Raw genomic sequence first — 21,212 nt, forward strand, 5'->3', positions numbered from 1 at the left:
GACGCTAGACGCTCGACAAAGCCGGATGCACCACGATGGATTTGAAGCCACAACCTCCGCGGGTGGCCACGCAGGCACTTTAGCACTGCGCCACACGAGCGCACAATCGGCTGCATGTTTCTGCAGCGAGCATTCGGCCCCCAGAGTAGGGTTGGGTTACACAGGAGTAATGGTGACCTTTTAATTGCCGGAATTATTTTAATAGCGGTGCATGCAGGGCATGCGCACATCGCTCGAATTTAATTTAAAGTAGTGTATAATAGTAGGCAATGATACGTAGCTTGCGAAGTTAGTTCTCGAGGGGTTTCATGCTGTGCTCAAGGGTGCATACATATATTCAAGGGGTTAATATGCTGCTGCATTACTATGTGGGTGTATTCCATATATGTCAAACTCAAGGCCCGGGGGCCAAATCAGGCCTGTGAGTGAATTATCTTTGGCCCGCGGGATGATATTTAATTAGTATTAGAACTGGCCCTCTGGTATATTGCACGGACCACCATAATACTACAAGTCCCACAATGCACTGCGAGTGCATTGGCACATATCACATACTATGAAAGCAGTGCTTGGTGAGGATCATAGAACAGGAAACTGAGCTTAATAATAATGCATTTTCAGTTTTAAATGCATTTACTTTTTTGCTGTTTGCCTGGGACGTCCTCATGACCGCGGTGCCCGTGTGTTGAAACACAGTCCGGCCCTCGACCGATTTCTTTATTTTGGCCCACTGTGTATTTGAGTTTGACATCCCTGTTTAATTCAGTGTGTGCAAGACCCGCATGTCATTCGCTGATGTGGCAGTCAGCTGACCAATTGGGTGGGGTAATTAAGATCACTAGACTGCATGCTTCTTCCTGCCTTCCTCCTGCTTATGGTTTCTGGTTGTTATTTATGTGACGTTTGCTCCCACCGCCACCCCAGCACCACCGGTGGGCTCTGTTATTTCTGTTCCCCATGGGGGGTTGTTATTGTATATCTATATCCCTGCTCTTAATGTTTAATGATGGTGTTTAATTGTGCCGAGCAGGGAGAAAAATGTAGCAGAGCCGAACGCCAAGATAAAATATTATATGCGCACTTGTATTCTCATTCTGTAATAAATATTGGTTAAATCTATTCGTGAGTTATCTGACTGAAACATGTTTGTATAGGAAATTACTCGTTTTTTTAGCTTAGTTTTAGTCTTTGTAAATCTTCTTAAGGAATGCCTTGAATTGGAGCTGAAATAAATTGTTTGCTTTGAACGAGTATCTTTCTCTTCTTCGACAGTGGCTGAGGCCTTGTTGTGTGCAGATACAGTAGGACCCTGGCAGCAGCGGCTACTGAAGTAAAAATGCTGTGTTGCTTATACTGTGTGTATGCGAGGTGGAGCCAGGAGGCATTTGCACACTCACTTGTAAACCTGTTATGCAAAGTAGCCATTTGGGTACTTGGCTCATGAATCGAGGGGGACACGGCACACAAGTGTCGGCACTCGTGAGGGGGGCTTTAGCGTGCACGATGAACAGCACCCTACGCCGTGTGGTCGTGTCATTTTGCACACTCTCCGAGTTATAGGGGCGACTGTGGCTCAGGAGGTAGAGCAGGTCGTCCAATGATCCATGGGTCGGCGGTTCGAATCCCGGCTCCTCCTGTCTACATGTCGAAGTGTCCTTGGGCAAGACACTGAACCCCAAATTGCTCCCGATGTGCTGGTTGGTACCTTGCATGGCTTCCGCCGCAATCGGTGAATGAATGGGTGAATGTAATGCACAATCTATGTAAAGCGCCTTGGATAAAGGCGCTATATAAATGCACCATTTACCATTTTATTTACCATTTTATACTGTATGAGGGACCATACATGAAGTTTGCCGTAGGTTAATAGAAGGGCACAGGTCAAGATGGCTACGATGGCAAAAAGATTAGATTAACCCATTTAACACAGTGTCGCTGTAGCGTTTAACCACTTTAACCATTATTGTATTACTTTAGCTGTTGAAAAATAGCAGATCTACAAGTTCATAGCACAGCAACAGCAACATATTTTCTGTTGGGGGTCCGGCGGCCAAAATACAAATAATATTCGGAGTCCTTCACGTGAAGACGTTTGAGCACCACTGATGTAGAAATATGTTTTTCAGAAAACTGTCATGATTTCGACGACATTTTGTAGAATCTGGTCTGAGGTCTTAACCCATTTTGGGCGGGAACCCCTTTTGGTGTTAGCATTATATTATGCTTTAGCTATTGAAAAATAGCAGATCTACAAGCTCATAGCGTGCCACCGAGTGGCGCGCTACGAGCTTGTAGGTCTGCTATTTTTGAAAAATCGAAGAACGACATAGAAACATAGCTTTTTCAGAAAACTGTCAGGATGTAGGAGACATTTTGTAGAATCTGAATGGATGAATCAGCAACTTAGTCCACTGCGGTGCCTCATTGAGTCACAGTGTGAGTCAGGCTGTGGACTGTAAATAGTCTGTATAATACATTACATAACGTCAAGAATATTGACAGACGAACAGAGAGCAAAACGGTCTGAAAAAGACGCACGTAGTACACTGTACGCCTGCTGCCTGGGTCTTACATAATGTTTACATCATTTAGTGAGTCATCATCCAAGACAACGCGGTTAAACACTGAGGATTTCATTGTGTCTTTGTATTCATAAACGACGCACGCACGCGCGCACACACACACACGCACACACACACGCACACACACACGTGTAATCTGTAGACTCACCTCTTCTTCAGGCTCCACCTAAGCCCTCGGCACTTGACCCAATTTTATTTTGAAGATTTATTTTTGGGCTTTTGATAGTAGGCTACAGTAGGTTGACAGGACATGGGGAGAGAGAGAGACTAGGTAGTGAGTAATGACACGCAGCAAAGGCTGCTGTTAGGCTACATTGAGCCTAGGTGCCCGGACCGGTATATAGGCCAGCAGTCCGAGCCAGCACTTAACCCGTTAAAATAGATTTGTTTTGTTGCATTGGCTATTCGAAAAAAAGCAGATGTACAAGCTCGGAGCGCGGCACGAAGCTTGTGCATCTGCTATTACATTTTGGACAAAAGCTTGAAAGTGTGAGAACTAGTGATTTAGGCATCATCACGTCATCATCACGTCATGACTAAAATACAAAAAAAAACACACAAAAATGGACCCATAAGGGTCCTTTTTGGTTTCATTTTACACTCTCAAGGGTTAAAGATACAGTGAATAAGGGTTAAATATCTAATGAGGGTCCATTTGGTTACCAACTCTAACTCTCCATCATTTAGCTCGGGACCACCTGGAACCGCCTCAAAGGACGACTGGTGGTCCACGGACCACTGGTTGAAAACCACTGTATTAGCCCATTTTGGGCGGGACCCCCATTTTGGTGTTAGCATTATGTTATGCTTTAGCTATTGAAAAATAGCAGATCTACAAGCTCATAGCGCGCCACCGAGTGGCGCGCTACGAGCTTGTAGGTCTGCTATTTTTTTTAAATCGAAGAACCACTGACATAGAAACATAGCTTTTTCAGAAAACTGTCAGGATGTAGAAGACATTTTTAGAATCTGATCTCAGGTCAAAATGGATTAGACTGCATGCTAGGTGGCGATCCCATATAGTTTACTTTAGGCACTACACACTATAGTCTCTTTGCATTCTACGTTGTTGTACGTCGCTCTGGACATGCGCGTCTGCTAAATGTCTAAATTGTAAATCCCGCGTCAACCCCCCTGCATTCTGTCTTTTCTCTGTCGTTCAGCTTCGGGCCGTGGGGGTCACGGGTCGCCGCCGATGCTGCGAGCGCTGACATTTCAGAAGGTCGAGAAGAAATCAGGTGAGAAGTCAAAAGGGCGGCGGTGTGTCCCTTGTTACCGGCTGTCCGCGTTGATCGTCAACTCGGAGGTCTATTTCATGGCACATAGCCACCGCGACCTCTCCTCTGACCCCTTCTCTCGCTGTACAGGAGCCCTGAAAGCCTGGGGGGCTCCCAGTGGACCCCTATTGCCGTGGCAACCAGTGGCAACTCATCAAAATTGCTACTTGTTCATGGCGGACGCGGGCACGCGTGTGCGCACGTGAGCTCACACACGCACGCACGCACGCACGCACGCATGCGCGCACACACACATACACATACACATACACATACACATACACATACACATACACATACACATACACATACACATACACATACACATACACATACACATACACATACACACACGTTACTCAGTGGTCTGTGGAGGCATGTAATAAACTATGGATCTCAGTGTGTTCCATTAGGACGTGCACGTGACTGGAGGATGTGTGCTCACACGCAAGCACACACACACACACACACACACACACACACACACACACACACACACACACACACACACACACACACACACACACACACACACACACACACGTGCGCGCGCGAGCGTAGATCAGGCTTTGTTTGGTCCTTGTCGGTCAGTCTCATCTGCTGGTCAGGTGATCAATGCTAATGCCTGTAGAGAGTTCTAATGACGTACAGATCTATACGCCAATACACACACACACACACACACACACACACTGTGTGTGTGTGTGTGTGTGTGTGTGTGTGTGTGTGTGTGTGTGTGTGTGTGTGTGTGTGTACGCGTGCACGAGTTAATGCTATTTCTGTGTAGAAATTGCAATCCTTTTGATGAGGACAGGGCAGTGCTATTGTTATAAATGAGAGGAAGATTGCAGGGAGGTGACCTCCTGCCACACACACAGACACACACGCACACACACAAACGCACGCACAACATAAACAAACGCACACACACAATCACACACTCGTTCTCAGATACACAAACAGAAACACACATACTCACGGTCTCTTATGCACACAAAAAAGACACACACAGACAAGGCGCACGCGCGCGCACAAACACACACACGTGTGCGCACGTTTACTGTTTGCGCTATTGGCAAGTGGAATTAGTGAATGTATGAGCTACACAGAAACTCATTACAACGCGATTAGAGGCAAACCTCCCATTTAATCTCATTTAGGAAGGGGTGGTTGCTTGTCAAGCACGCTCACGCACACACACACTAACTCACTTATACACACGCACACACACACACACCCGCACAGAGACACGCACGCACACACGCACGCACGCACGCACGCACGCACGCACCCACACACACACACACACACACACACCCGCACAGAGGCACGCACGCACGCACACACACACACACACACACACACACACACACACACACACACACACACACACACACACACACACACACACACACACACACACACACACACACACACACACACACACACACACACATCTCCACAGAGCCTCAGTATCACAGGAGTGTCTGTCTGACCCACATTCTCACCATTGTTGTTCTTGGCTTAATAGTGAAAGAATACTCGCATCTTAATCAATGTTCTGACTCCTGTAGAAGAATACCATATATGGATATTATAATACCTCTTTATAGAGTACTCAAATAACCCATTTTGACCTGAGATCAGATTCTAAAAATGTCTTCTACATCCTGACAGTTTTCTGAAAAAGCTATGTTTCTATGTCAGTGGTTCTTCGATTTTTCAAAAATAGCAGACCTACAAGCCCATAGCGCGCCACTCGGTGGCGCGCTATGAGCTTGTAAATCTGCTATTTTTCAATAGCTAAAGCACAACATAATGCTAACACCAAAAGGGATTCCCGCCCAAAATGGGATAAATAAGGATACAAAGTGCTTCACATAAAAGCTGAAGAAATGAAATAAAGCCCTGCGACAGAATAACATAAACAATTAATAAAATAGATCAAATTAAAAGTGCATGCAGTGAGAAATCAAACATTCACCACTTAAACCTAATTACTTTCACCCGGGCTCCTGCAGGTCTAATCTTGTAGATTTGCTATTTTCACTATATTTACAATAGGGCTTAATTGCATGGTTAATTCATCATATATTTGTGTACGTTTCAGTCCCAGGAGTCCCTTCCAAGAAATGCAGTGGAGTCAAAAGTACAACATTTCTATTTAACCCATTTTGGGCGGAAACCCCTTTTGGTGTTAGCATTATGTTATGCTTTAGCTATTGAAAAATAGCAGATCTACAAGCTCATAGCGCGGCACCGAGTGGCGCGCTACGAGCTTGTAGGTCTGCTATTTTTGAAAAATCGAAGAACGACTGACATAGAAACATAGCTTTTTCAGAAAACTGTCAGGATGTAGAAGACATTTATAGAATCTGATCTCAGGTCAATTTGAAAACTGTCAGGATGTAGAAGACATTTTTAGAATCTGATCTCAGGTCAAATGGGTTAAAACATAGCGGAGTGAAAGTCATCAGCCAAGAAACCAAACAAACGCAAAAAGTACAGAACTCAAATAAATCATCTCTGTCGGATGGAAACCTCATATGTCCAACACTGTTACTTTTGCAGGATTCAAATTCAAAAACATCAAAAGCAGCAGATCTACAAGCTAAAAAGAATAATATTGGCCTGGGCCATGGCTCTGTGGTCCAGGCACATTGGCTGGCAATCCAGTCTGGTAGTGTGCTGCGGGTTCGACTCCCGATCCCGACGGCCCTCACTGCATGTCTTCCCCCCCATCTCTCTCCCCATTTCCTGTCAGCCTACTGTCTGTCCCTCCATAAAAAATATAAAATACAGGCGAAAGCCACAAAAAAAACATTTATAAAGAATAATATTTTTTTTTTAAACACGCAAGCGCAAACTTTCAGATCTACTACTTTTGTGCGACGCTGTAGTTTAATCAAGTAGGGCATGCGATTTACGAAGACACACAAAAAGTTTAAAATGTGGAGATAACATGTTTCCGCCCGACAGCAATGAAATGTATTGTCCACCATGAAGGAGCCCTGGCTGGCAGCAAAGTCACGCTCACCCTTTGCCTTCAGCCTAACACCGGGGCTCCACCGGGCGCGTCAGCGTCACGTCTCCGTCACCGTCACCGTCAGGGAATGTTCCCTTTTTAATCAATGAAGGGTGGCTCCACTGCCCGCGTTGCGTTGCGTTGCGTTGCGTTGCGTTGCGTGACTGCATTAAAATTGCCCCGGTTAGTTTTTTGACGCACGCCACGGAGACGCAACACGTCCGGTGGAGCCCCGGCGTTAGTCTCGCGTAGCCAGACAACTATTCCACTCCTCCCGAAATCAGAGTAACGCCAGGGCTCCACCGGACGCGTTGCGTCTCCGTCGCGTGCGTCAAAAAACGCACCGGTTCAATTTTAATGCACGCGTCGTGTCTCCGTCAACGCAACGCAACGCAACGCGGGCAGTGGAGCCACCCTTCATTGATTAAAAAGGGAACATTCCCTGACGGTGACGGAGACGCGACGCTGACGCGACGCTGACGCGCCCGGTGGAGCCCGGCCGTTACGCCAGGGCTCCACCGGACGCGTTGCGTCTCCGTCGCGTGCGTCAAAAAACACACCGGTTCAATTTTAATGCACGCGTCGCGTCTCCGTCAACGCAACGCGGGCAGTGGAGCCACCCTTCATTGATTAAAAAGGGAACATTCCCTGACGGTGACGGAGACGCTGACGCGACGCTGACGCGCCCGGTAGAGCCCGGCCGTTAGGAAGATGCCATTTCCGTTCACAACAAAAATAATAATATGTTTTTAAATATCTTTACAATTTATTATGTTATTTCCATTTCTGCTAAGCAGCAAGCTAGATCTGCTATTTTCAGCATGCAACCAAGTGTAAAATGACTTGTACTGGATCTCTTGTCCACTAGTCCCTTCCTAACATTTTAGTCTGTTTTTTTATTTGTTGACGAAATTGTCAATATATTTAAGTCTTAGTTTTAGTCATCATAGCTTAGTTTTTAGTGAAAAAAGGTAGTCGACCAACATTTTTCGTCTTAGTTTTAGTCGACAAAATTAACACTGGCGAGACTACTTCAGCCTCCACTTGGTCGTAACATCCTCTTCCCTCTGCCCCGCCCCCAACCCTCCTTTTTCTCTCTAAATACACCTTTTGCTTCCGAATGAGCCTTTAATGATACGTATTGTATTGCATTGCATGTCTTGCTGATGAATTGAGCACAATGGAGCAACAATAAAAAACAAGACCCTGGGGCTTTTCAGTCGTATCATTTTAGCATAACCTTTGACTGTATACTACTGTTAATTAATCTTGTTAATAAATCAATCAATCAATCGATCAATCAGAAACCACTCAGGAAACTATACCAGGCAGCAGCGTCCTGCCGGAGGACCGTCCTAAAGGGTTAACGAGTCTAAAATGTAATTAGGGGGACCGGGGCCATGAAGTGCGCTTAAAGAGTAATCATTAACATCTTGAAATCAATCCTAAAACGGAGCAGTAGAGTAGACAGGTACCGAGTGTAGGGAAGTTAAATTAGGAGTAATAGGTTCTCCTCTTCCGGTGTTGGTTAACCCATCTTCATAAAATTCTTCCTCAGTAATGCTCATGATAATATGGTACTGTACCATTGTTCCTACTTGTGCTGTGGAGTGTGGACGCTAACCTGCCTATCAATGACATCATTAGGCGGATTATTTTTTTTAACCCATTTTGGGTGGGAACCCTTTTTGGTGTTTCAAGCATTATGTTATGCTTTAGCTATTTAAAAATAGCAGATCTACAAGCTCAGGTCTGCTATTTTTGAAAAATCGTGAAAATATGCCTCAAATCTTTGAATATATATTCTTTCAGAGTTTCAGTTTTTAACTAAAACTTTGCTTCTGGGGGTTCCCTGGAACAACATATTTTCAGATGGGGGTCGGCGGCCAATTACATATAATTTCTGGGGTCCTTGACATGAAATATTGAGAACCACTGATATAGAAACGAGGTTTGAACTTTTTCAGATTTCTTTTTTAAAAAGACATTTTTTAAATTTCGACGTCAGGCCTAAATGGGTTAAACAAGATGTCACGTTTTTTATTTTTGTATTAACGCGTTAACAATGGCTCCCATTATACAGTAGCATGCAAACTTTCCAGGAATAGAAAACGTGCCGTTTCTATTAGCTTGGATTCCCCATCGATGATGTCACTGGTAGGCAGGTTTCTGAAGTGTCCACAGCCCTCCTCTGAGACACAGACCGAGTAGACAATAATGGTACCAATATCATAATGAGCATTAGTGAGGATCAATTATATGAAGATAGGTAGAAAATGGGTGAAGTCGTCCTTTAAATGTAGGGCAACTTGGCAAGTGATATGTTTTGGTTTTGGTTAAAACAAAAAGTTTGTTCACCATATTCTGATAGTAATTATTGCTTGCTATATTACTATATAGTGTTCCAGTTCCAATTTTGTCTGCTCATTTCTTTATGTCATCACTTACAATTCCAGCTTGTTTAATCTGTATCCTGGCCTGAGTTCTGATTCGATCAAATTGGTATCCCGACCTGACATTGTATGTATTTTCTGTTTAATAAAAAACTGGGGAGACACAAACACTCTATAGCAATGAGTATAACAATATAATATATATATATATATAATAATAACAATATATACTTTTTTTCTGTAACTACAATTTCTTTTAACACAATTGCAGTAGTCAAGGTGCAAGGAAATGAAAGCAGGAATGATCATTTTAACATGTCTTTAAAATCATGAACTCAACTGTGTCCCTTGTTCTGGGGACGATCTATGCGTCGCGCCGTGAGCTTGTAGATAAACTATTTTTGGTGAAGACATTTGGTGTCTTCACCAAATGGGAAAAAGCAGGCGACCAAGTACAGACGACTGGGGTGACCTGGTCAACTATATGTTTTCAGTGGTTAAAATTCCATATGTATCTGATCTTGGATATGTTCTATATGCTGTATAGATGATAGAATCTGAACATTTTCAAGACAATGTTTTGTCATCAGACTTGTAACCTGGAATTGGATAAACCAAGGATGACTGAAGTGAATTTGAGAATGTAAGTGATTTGAACCAACAATGACAATTTGTCAAGAGTTCAGTGGAAGGAAATTATTCGACATCCATGTCTGCTAGACAGTGCTGCTAGACATGTCTAACTACACGGAACAATTTTCTAGCATTGTTGCGCTTCGCCAGAAGATATAATTGCACGTCGTCTGCATAACAATGGAAGGAGATGCGTACAGTTGGAGGCCATCGATATTGTCCTTTTCTTTTTGTTGAGTGAGGTTTGCGTGATCTGCGCAAAAGGACAGTTAACCCATTTTGGGCGGGAACCCCTTTTGGTGTTTTAAACATGTTATAATTTAGCTATTGAAAAATAGCAGATCTACAAGCTCATAGCGCGCCACCGAGTGGCGCGCTACGAGCTTGTAGGTCTGCTATTTTTGAAAAATCGTGAAAATATTTATTTCAGAAAACTGGAGGATTTAGAAGGATTTTTTAAAATTTTGAGGTCAGGCCTAAATGGGTCAAATGATAAGGGACAATATTGGTGGCACCCAACTGTAATTGCACATCATCTGCATAACAATGGAAGGAGATGCGTAGCTCTCTCCCGTCCTTAATTTATTTATTGTACGAGTCCCATTAAGACCTTCAGTCCTGTTTTCATCCAGCCTTCTACGGTACGGTTTCTCTTTTCAAACGGAGGATATTCTCAGAGCATCAGGGACGTCCTTGTTAATTATGCATAACCCTGGATTTAAGAGGTGCCACAACAAGTGGGGAGTAGATTAAAGCCATTTACTGAAATTATCAACATCATAAAATGTCGGGATGAGTTAATATTATTAGCCGAAAAGATGTGGAAAATGGTGTCAAATTGACTAGAGCACCGAAGTCCGACATCATTTTGCGTCAACATAGAACCGTGTTCCCAAAATAAACAAATGATCCAGGCGGTTTCACTCGTAATGGGAAGATCAACTGACGACAAGAAATTGCTAATGTTATACTGTCTCTGAATTAGTTACATTTTCGCCAGAAACGGACTGTATCAAATGTGAGTGACTAATCGTAAACAATACAGAGCCACCTCCCCGGCAATATTGCAGAGACAGTTTGTTTATTTTTGGACCACAATGCTGTCTCTCTGTATATAAGACCATTTTAAGATGAAATTTCTTCCGCAAACCCAGGGGATGAGCCAGTGACGTCAGAACGTCTGCACTCTATAATAGACACATACCACGCAGAACATGTTTCAGGCCAAAAGCAGTGTTGATTCCGTCGACTAAAACTAAGACGAAAGGTGTTCGTCGACTACCTTTTTACTAAATGGAAACTAAGCTATGATGACTAAAACTAAGACTAAATATATGGACAATTTCGTCAACAGATAAAAACTAAACTAAAATGTTAGGAAGGGACTAGTGGACAAGAGATCCTATAAGTCATTTCACAATTGGTTGCATGGCGAGAATAGCCGATCTACAAGCCCACAACGCGTCGCAGCGCGGCGCGTTGTGAGCTTGTAGATCGGCTATTTTCAGCAAGTGAAAAAACAGTCATTACGACGGCATCAAGACCCGCCAAAACACATTTTAGCCGACTAGATAGATAGATACTTTATTCGTCCTTTCGGAAATTTGTTTTGTGCACAGCAGTCATCAGGATATACATAAAACATATGCAAACAAACAGTACATAGACAATAAAGAAACAATGCCAACAGAAGGCCACCAGTCATAGTTCCAAGAGGCATCACATCACACTTTATGCACGGAACTGAGATGGGGCCTGCTTGTTCATAAGTCCTATACTTATGGGAACAAACGATCTTGAGGCCCTAGCCTGCAGGGAAGGTACCATGTACCGTCGCCCTGATGGTAAAACATGGTATTGGCTGTGTAACGGGTGTGTATTGTCCCTAGTAATAGCTTTCCCCTTCCTGAGTACCCGGGTCTCATACATTGAGGTCATACTCTCAAATCGTACCCCAGCTATTTTGCTGGACACGTTGATGATTTTATGGAGTTTGTTCTTATTAACCAATGATAATGAGCCATACCAGGAAACAAAACAAAATGTCAATGCACTCTCCACAAAGGATCGATGAAAAAGTGCCATAACATTCTTTTCCACATTATACTGTCTCAATCTGCGCATAAAATGCAGTCTCTGCTGACCTTTCTTATAGATGGAATGAGTGTTGGAATTCCATGTCAGCTTGGAATCAATCGTTGTACCCAAGTACTTGTATTCCTCCACAATCACTACCCCATCCCCACCAATGACTATTTCCTGGTGTGCATGAGCACCAGTCCTAAGGTCAAATATGACCTCCTTAGTTTTTTTGATATTCAGCTGGAGGAAGTTACTCCTGCACCAACCGGCAAACTCGTCCACTGTTCTTCGATAGCTTATCTCATCATCCTCAATCAGACCAACAATAGCTGTGTCGTCTGCGAATTTAACAATACAGGTGTTGTCTGACTCACTCCTACAGTCGCTTGTGTACAGCGTGAACAATACCGGTGAAATCACGCTCCCTTGCGGAGCCCCCGTGTTGGTCGTAATGGGGAGAGATATTGCTTTATTCACCTTGACATATTGTACCCGCTCAGTCAGGAATGACTCCACCCACCTGATGATATTGGTGTTAACACCCATGTCAAAAAGTTTCCTCATCAGAATATGAGGTCTCATTGTGTTAAATGCAGAGGAGAAGTCTACAAAGAGTACCCGAGCATATCGTTTCTTTTGAGGTTTATCTAGATGGTAGTAGATCTTATTAAGCATAAGAAGAAGAGCATCATCAGTGCCCCTCCCCTTTCTATATGCAAATAGCAAGGGGTCCATTTCATGTTGCACGTTATTAAGGAGGTTATTTAAGATAATGCGCTCCAAGCTTTTTCTTAATAATGTTGTCAAGGCAACTGGCCGATAGTCGTTAAGGACTTTGGGATTAGACATTTTCGGCACTGGAACTATAAGTGAGGTCTTCCACGCTTTTGGAATATAGTGTGTATCTATAGCGATACCTGGAACATGTGTCTCAGTACAGGGCTGAGCTGCTCCCTACACTCCTTAAGCACATAACCCCTTATCAACTATGGATTTAGTCGGCTAAAATCCTATGATATTTAGTCGACTAAAACTAGACTAACACTAAGACATTCCAGGTGTCTAAAACGTGACTAAAACTAAAAGGAAAACTATTCAAGCGACTATGACTTAAACTAAAATCAGAATTTGCTGCCCAAAAAACAACACTGGCCAAAAGCCTACTAATCAAGGAGATGAATCTACTCAACATCTATCGTTTTTCTGTGAAATGAATGCCCTTCTTCACACTTATCTACAAGCTCATAACGCGATGTTCCCTGTTAGTAGATCACTTCCCCCATTCTGTGTTTCCTAGAACTAGAGGTCTGAAAAAAATCATGGTGAAACACATCTTGATGATGTCATCAAGATGTGTTTCACCATAATTACATTTCTAGGAAACACAGAATGGGGGGGGGGGCTTTTTTATTATTTCCACACAACAGCTCTAAGGTATATTAATGACATAGTAAAATGTTGAAAATGAGTGGAATGCCCCTTTAAGCACATCATGTCCCAAGCTGGAAGTGATCCAATCCAACTTTATTTATAGAGCACATTTAACAGAGTTGACCAAAGTGCTTTACATAACATAACAAAAAACACAAATAAAAGTGCACAAAATCGTCAAAAACATATTATAGAGATACAAATATCTCAGGGTGGCGAAAAATAAAACAAACGGTAAAAAAAAAGAAAAAAAGCTTGGGAATAAAAAAGTGTTTTAAATGGGTTTTTTTGTGGCTTTCGCCTTTATTTTTTTAATATTTTTTATGGAGGGACAGACAGTAGGCTGACAGGAAATGGGGAGAGAGATGGGGGGAAGACATGCAGTAATCGGGATCGGGAGTCGAACCCGCGGCACACTGCCAGACTGGATTACCAGCCAAGGTGCCTGGACCACTGAGCCATGGCCCAGGCCATTAAAAAAAAGTGTTTTAAGACGGGATTTAAAAATAGGGATAAAGGGGGACAGTTTTACAAAGGGGGGGAGTTCATTCCAAAGTTTAGGGGCAGAGCAGAAAAGGCACGATCTCCCCTAAGTCTCAGTTTGGACTTTGGGACCTCCAGCAGAAGCTTGTTTGCTGATCTCAATGATCTTTCTGGGACATACAATTTTAAAAGATCTGAAATATAAGGAGGTGCTAGCCCATTAAGGGATTTAAAAACAAACAATAAAATCATAAACTTGATCCTAAAACATACAGGGAGCCAGTGCAGTGAAGCTAAAATGGGGGAAATGTGGTCACGCCTTCTTGTGCCTGTCAGAAGGCGTGCTGTTGCTGTGATGTTGCAGTAAAAAAAAGGTGAGCAAAGCAAAGCAAAGCAAAGCAAAGCAAAGTTACTATATTTACCCAGGGTAACTGGACTAAGCATCAGATACTTGTTTACAGCCAGGCCCTGCTCATAGAACATTTCATGGTAGTGGTTCAATGCCTTGCTCAGCGGTGGTAATTTTAACGTGCCGGTCCGGGGATACGAACTGGCGACCTTCCGGTATCATGACCGCTCCGCAAACCGTTCGGCCACCGTTCGGCCATGCACCCTCACAGAATGACCCTCGATGTTACCCCACCGTCACGACCATATAGAGCCCATCAGTTTATCCTTCACAAAACTGTTCAAAATGCCTTGGTAATATACTGCAGTTTGTATTGTGCCGGACGTTTTTATTGTTTGTATATATACACACAGGACGGTGCAGAGAGAGAGAGACAGAAAACGGAATGATGGCGTGCAGAAAGAAATGTCCCCCCCACCAAAAAAAAGATTCTAAAAATATCACCACCTGAGACAACGTAGCACTTCTTAAATAAATCCAGGGTTATGCATAATACAAGGACATCTCTCTGGTGGGGACAGAGTTGCATTCCGACGCATGCACCGCCATTATGGTGCATGCAAACTTTACTGTGTCTTCCCCCCATCTCTCTCCGTTTGTTTTTACCCCCCCGGGGGGTCGCGACCCACGGGTTGAGAACCCCTGCTTTAAGAGACCGGCATCACTATGGTTACAAATCTGCTGTAAAGCAGGTCGTCTCTGGGTGACTAACGTGAGTTGTTGTGACTCTTATGTACATGCTGCTGTGTTGTTATCCCGCCGAAGCTTTTCGGCAGGATACTATTACTATACTATTACTATTTTGATTATAATCATTGTGTGGACATTCGAGACATATTACAAAGATGCCCCCGCCAGCCTCTGCAATGAACTAGCCTACTTATTTCCGCAGTTTTCTAAAGTGCACTATAAGGAAACACTGACAGCAATCAGGTAAATAAACAAACTTGCAGGATTGCAGTGTCTTGTCAATGCCGGTTGTTGTTGTAACTTCTGGCTTCTGACTGTAGTTTGTAATCATCTCTCTTATCATGAAATGATGACTCGCTGTACGGCTGTAGTGCGTGTGTGTGTGTGTGTGTGTGTGTGTGTGTGCTGCTGTACTACCTAAATAACTCATTTGTAGGGGTTATATAGGGCATTGTAAAAAACGCAAAAATAATCCTTTATGGATTGGGATTCCTTCCCAATGTTTCGCACCCCCTGGGGTCAAGTTCAAGCTACGCCCATGAGCAAAATTACAGATTATCAAAAAACTGCTGATTATTAAGAGTACAGAAAGTACAGTCAAAGGTTATGCTAAAAGGATAACGCAAGACAAGACTGCACGAGACAAAATCCAGCACTTCTGCTTATGAACTCTACACAGCGCCCAGTGTTCCCATCTGTTGGTGATTGGTCTCTCAACTCCCAGGATTTCCAGCTGCCATCTTTCACACCTGGGGGCGGTAATCAGGAAGTCGCTATCCATTTGGTGGTCGCATGAGAGACACAAGTCCCCCAGTTACTGTACAGTAACTGTCTGTCTCTCAGCCTAATCATCTTACAGTACAGTAGCTTAACCCATTTAGACCTGCTCAAAACATTCACTTTGAAAGAATATATATTCAAAGATTTGTGCCACATTTTTACGATTTAAAAAAAATAGCAGATCTACAAGCTCATAGCGCGCCACTCGGTGGCAAGTAATATATTGTATTACATATTACTGTCTGAGCAAGAGTAATATATTAATATTACTATTACATATTACTTTTTTTAAATGCTCAAATTGAACAATTAAATATTTAGTATAATTATAAATTATACATTACGTAAACCAGTGGCGTATCTACAATAAGGCGAGGCCAAACGGCCGCCTAGCCAAATCCATTTGAAAACACGACTGAGAAAAAAAGAGGACAAACACCAGACCTGAGAACTATTAGTGGGGAGCGGAAATACGTAATTCTTTAACTTGTTAAGCAGTTGTCACATAATGTCACAAGACAGAGCCACGGGCAACGAGACAGACAGACAGACAGAAAGTAATACAGAAAGTAATTTTTTTGTTAAGTAATGTATTATATTACCAGTTACCGTATTCCGGTAATATATTACGTAATATATTAAGTTACGTAGTGTTAGTTACCCAACACTGCCCAGGAACAGAGGAAGTGAAAATTGCTATAAAATGTCCTGCCTTCACTTCTCTTGGCTCAGACTTCCAAAGACCTGTTTTCAGCCGCCCAGAGGCCTGAGGAGGAAACCTACGCTCCCAGGCGACGAGACAACATCTACAATACACCAGGTTCGGCCTCATCCAACTACTACTGCACTATTTCTGTGGCAACGTAGCCTATAATAGTCTTACTTTATGTTGTGACCCTGGCGGTCACACTGTTTTCCCTCTCGATTTCTCTCTCTCTCTCTCTCTCTCTCTCTCTCTCTCTCTCTCTCTCTCTCTCTCTCTCTCTCTCTCTTCGCCTCTTTGTTTTCCTGAGGGCCTTCCTCAGTCATCCAGGGTTTTGTTTCCATATGATCTGTATGTTTTATTACTTTTATAACATTACTTTGCTTGGTTATTTTTGTAGTTTATTCAGGTAGAGACTCAGATGGTTGGAGTTTAACTGCCTTTTTTTTATCAGTTGCAACCCAGTGCCTAATATATGCCTTAACCCATTTAGTTACCTCTTCTAAATTCTTCTAAATCCTCCAGTTTTCTGAAATAAATATTTTCACGATTTTTCAAAAATAGCAGACCTACAAGCTCGGTGGCACGCTATGAGCTTGTAGATCTGCTATTTTTCAATAGCTAAATTATAACATAATGTTTAAAACACCAAAAGGGGTTCCCGCCCAAAATGGGTTAAATAAACTTCTATTATTACTACTTGTTTGCCTCCTCTCTTTTTAATGGTAAATCATATGGGGTATTTACCTTGCTTATGTATAAAGAACTTGCGATATATTAAGTGACATATTTTTTTTATGTTTATGGCTATTTATTGATCATAATATTTGTATGTTTTTCTGCCTATAAATATGAATCCATATCTCGTCTCTTAAAGCGTTCCCTGCGTGCTATACTGACCACAGTCGACATGCTGCTGATCCCTCCTATCCTGTGCTTGCTGGGCCTGTCGCTAGGCACCGCGCACGCCGCTGCCGCGGCCGATGGAGCCTGTCCGGCGTCCTGGTCCAGCTTCTACGGCAGTTGCTACAAGTATGTGCCTGACGGTATGACCTGGGCTGCTGCAGAGCTGAACTGCGTGTCTCAAGACGCCAACCTGGTGTCCATCCACAGAGATGCCGAGCACAGCTTTGTCCGAACCCTGATCAAGAACCATGACCCAAGGGAGCCATGGACCTGGATTGGCCTGAGTGACACCCAGATGGAGGGTGGATGGATGTGGTCTGACGGGTCCAAAGTGAGCTTCCCCCTGTGGAGTGACGGGAATCCAGACAACTATGGTGGAAACGAAGACTGTGTGCATACAAATTGGTCTACTAAGTGGAACGATGTGCCATGTGCTACGACTCTGCCTTCTGTTTGTAAATCTCGTACAGTCCAATACGCACATTAATACTGTACGGTACTAAACGAGTGGATTGTCTAATCCAACCCGTTGACTTGTACTGTGTCTCCATAATAAAGGTACATTCAATATAATCTGTCTGTCTGTCTGTCTCTCAGTTCCATGATGATATTTCTGTCATTGTAGCCAAACATAATACAATTGACATCACCTGATATCTGTAAAAAAGTAATAGTCTTGTAGACGACTTAAAAAAGACTCTTTGTTACCCTACACATAATTATAAAAAGTATTTGGCTGGTCGTGTCAAGATATGGCTCTTAAGTTCTCTAGTTATTACTATAAAGTTCGATAATGTTCAAGGAGTTAAACTATGTTGTATTTTGTGGAACAGAAATTATTTTAGGTTCGTTTTGAATTTGTGTAGGGGATAACTTTAGTGTCTTTTGGTAGGTCATTCCACATTTTGATGGCAGCATAGAATGCATTTTTACCCCAAAATGCATTGGACCCATTATGGTCCATTGGACCCTAATGAAGGCCCCTGAGCCAAAACACGTTGGTCGCTTGCAATTTTAAATTTGACAAGCCATGACAAAATAAATGCTTTTTATAACTCAACTGAACAACTCTCCTACACAGGACAGAAAACAACAAAGAATTAAGGGGCCACTTCACCCTTTTTGCAACCAGATATTATTTTAATGATGTTTGGGAGACGAGAGACACTTTCCTGGGTTTTTTTTATGTGGGACATTTGTGTTTTCAGATATTTTAGTATTTCAAAGTGTCTGCGATGTCATGGACATTGGTCTCACTGTGCTGGATTACTACAATGACCATAATGCTTTGCTGCACTCACTCCACCCTGTGGGGAGGGAGGGAGAGGTGGTCCAATGCGGAAGTGCAACCGAGCGCTCAATGTTAAAGCCCAGCTGCACGGGGTTTCCCCGGTCATGAATCCACGGGTCCGCCTGTAGTCCCTCCTCTTACCACTAGGGCCTCACTGGCCCCTTGGTCTTACTGAGACAACATGTAGTCCAGGAAGGAAGTGAGCCCAGTGTCCAAAGCATCACTGGCACTTTGAAATACTAAAATATCTAAAAACACATAAAAACCCCCAGGAAAGTGTTTCTTGTCTCCCAAACATCATTGAAATAAGATCTGGTTGCAAAAGGGATGAAGTGGCCCTTTAAGACCAAATACAATCCAAAGACAGAACATCCAAAAACACACACACACACACACACACACACACACACACACGCACGCACACGCACACGCGCGCGACCACCAAGCATCGTGGAAGGGGTCATCAAATGTTTTGACCTGCATTATTACCAATGTTTGAGCAGAAAGGTTTTTGGGGAAGGAGGTCAGATGATCTCCATCTGGTTGACTCACTTACAATCGACTTAACCCATTTAGACCCCGAGCTCCATTCTACAAAATGTCTCCTAAATCATGACAGTTTTCTGAAATTCCTATATCAGTGGTGCTCAATATTTCATGTCAAGGACCCCCAGAAATATCTGTAATAATTGGCCGCGGACCCCCACCTGAAAATATGTTGTGCCAGCCCCCCAGAAGAAAAGATTTGAGTTAAAAAATCGTTCGCTCCGCAAGAATACATATTCAAAGATCCGCGTCACATTTTCACGATTTTTCAAAAAAATAGCAGATCTACAAGCTCATGCCGCGCTATGAGCTTGTAGATCTGCGATTTTTCAATAGCTATAAAGTATAACATATTGCTTAAAACTGCACCAAAAAGGGGTTTCCCGTCCAGAATGGCTTAATGTGTGTACAGACCTCCGGTAAAATGTACATCGTTATGCTCCTCCGCCGGGAGTTGAACCGAGGGATGTTGCAATTACGTGTGTGACACGCAGCATCCATCCAGTCAGCGAGTGGTGCGACCACATAACAGCTTGATATTTTGTCACTAAATATTGAGCGCCGGTAAAAAACCCGGGCTAATTTTGATGCTTCACACGCAATATTTTGGAGTGAGACTCTCCTCTCCACAACCACGAAACGTGTCCAATTAAAAATGAAGAAGGAAATTGATTAAATTGTCACAATAAGGCCCACTTCAGCGTGTGTGTGTGTGTGTGTGTGTGTGTGTGTGTGTGTGTGTGTGTGTGTGTGTGCATATGTACATGCATATGCGTAGGCCTATGTACAGGTATGTGTGTGAGTGGCGCGAGCGTGAATATGCCTATGTCTGTGTGTATGTGCGTGCGTGCATATGCCTGCGTGTGCCGGTGAAAGCACATCAAGGCGCGATATGATGCATCATCAGCGTGTAAAGAGGCGCAGGGTCCGCTGGCCTAACTGACTCTCTGTGTTAAGACTGTAACTACTTGTCATCTGTAATTAGCTACCATGTGGTTTTGTACTGATGTCATATAAGGATTAGCGTATGGTAGAGGTGATCCGATCGATCGGACGGACGATCTTCACTCTAAATGACGGAATGAATCGGTGATCGGCAATTTACCCGATCCGGAGAAACCAATCTTTTATACCATGTAAAGTGCATGGTATAAAAGTCAATCAGATATATAGTAGGCCTATAACATCGCTTTGCGTCTTTATGACAGGCCTAAACATTCTCCCCTTCCTTCCTCGACACACACACAGGAATAGTTTTGACATATAATAATTTTGGAAATATTAAAATTCTCCCCTTACGCACAACATCGATATCGGCATCGGCCGATCGTGAGGAAAACAATCGGTGATCGGGATCGGTCCCCAACAAAAATAATCAGATTCAGAGCACCTCTCTACCGTAAGGCAAGGCAGTTTTATTTGTATTGTACTGACTGTACAGTACATTTCAACAACGAGGCAATTCAGTGTGCTTTGTGCGGAGCATCGAGCAAAGGAAACCCAATTATATACAATGACATTAGGACGCAACCAAATAAGTAAACATTTATAGATGCTGTTACTGAGCAGAATAGAAAAGAGGAAAAATACAAATAAATACGGTAACTCAATCAAAGGCAGAGGCAAACGGAAAGGTCTTTAGCTGTGATTTACCTAGAAATAAGAGTGGCAGCAGACCTGCGGTTTTCTGGGAGTTTGTTGCATGAAAACTAAATGCTGCTTTGCTTTCTTTTTTATAGGGACAGATATAACAGACCTTTCCCAAATGACCAGAGAGGTCTGGATGGTTCTTGATATATCGTACAAGATGAGAAATGTATTATTTTGGCCCTAAACCATTTAATATAGACCAACAGTATTATTATTATTATTATTATTATCATTGATGTGTCCAGCAGTGTACAAATGGAACCATTTGGTTCCATTTGTACACTCTCAAGAGTTAAATTAACTTTGTTTTTGAGTGGTGCAACCACTCTCT

General features: G+C 43.0%; 1 protein-coding gene across 1 annotated transcript in view; it reads left to right on the plus strand.

Annotated features, from left to right (window-relative positions):
* Window positions 1–17,953, plus strand: part of LOC306915446 (uncharacterized protein) — a 43,821-nt gene extending 25,868 nt beyond the window's left edge. The window contains exons 2-5 of the mRNA XM_079492770.1: window positions 3,746–3,820; window positions 3,950–4,061; window positions 16,518–16,605; window positions 17,366–17,953. Coding sequence (XP_079348896.1) covers window positions 3,746–3,820; window positions 3,950–4,061; window positions 16,518–16,605; window positions 17,366–17,881 — 791 coding nt within the window. The 3' untranslated portion in view covers window positions 17,882–17,953. The remainder of the gene's footprint in view (window positions 1–3,745; window positions 3,821–3,949; window positions 4,062–16,517; window positions 16,606–17,365) is intronic.
* The last annotated feature ends 3,259 nt before the right edge of the window (window positions 17,954–21,212 follow it).

Source organism: Electrona antarctica (assembly GCF_951216825.1).
Source record: "Electrona antarctica genome assembly, chromosome: 22".
Taxonomy (NCBI): Eukaryota; Metazoa; Chordata; class Actinopteri; order Myctophiformes; family Myctophidae; genus Electrona; species Electrona antarctica.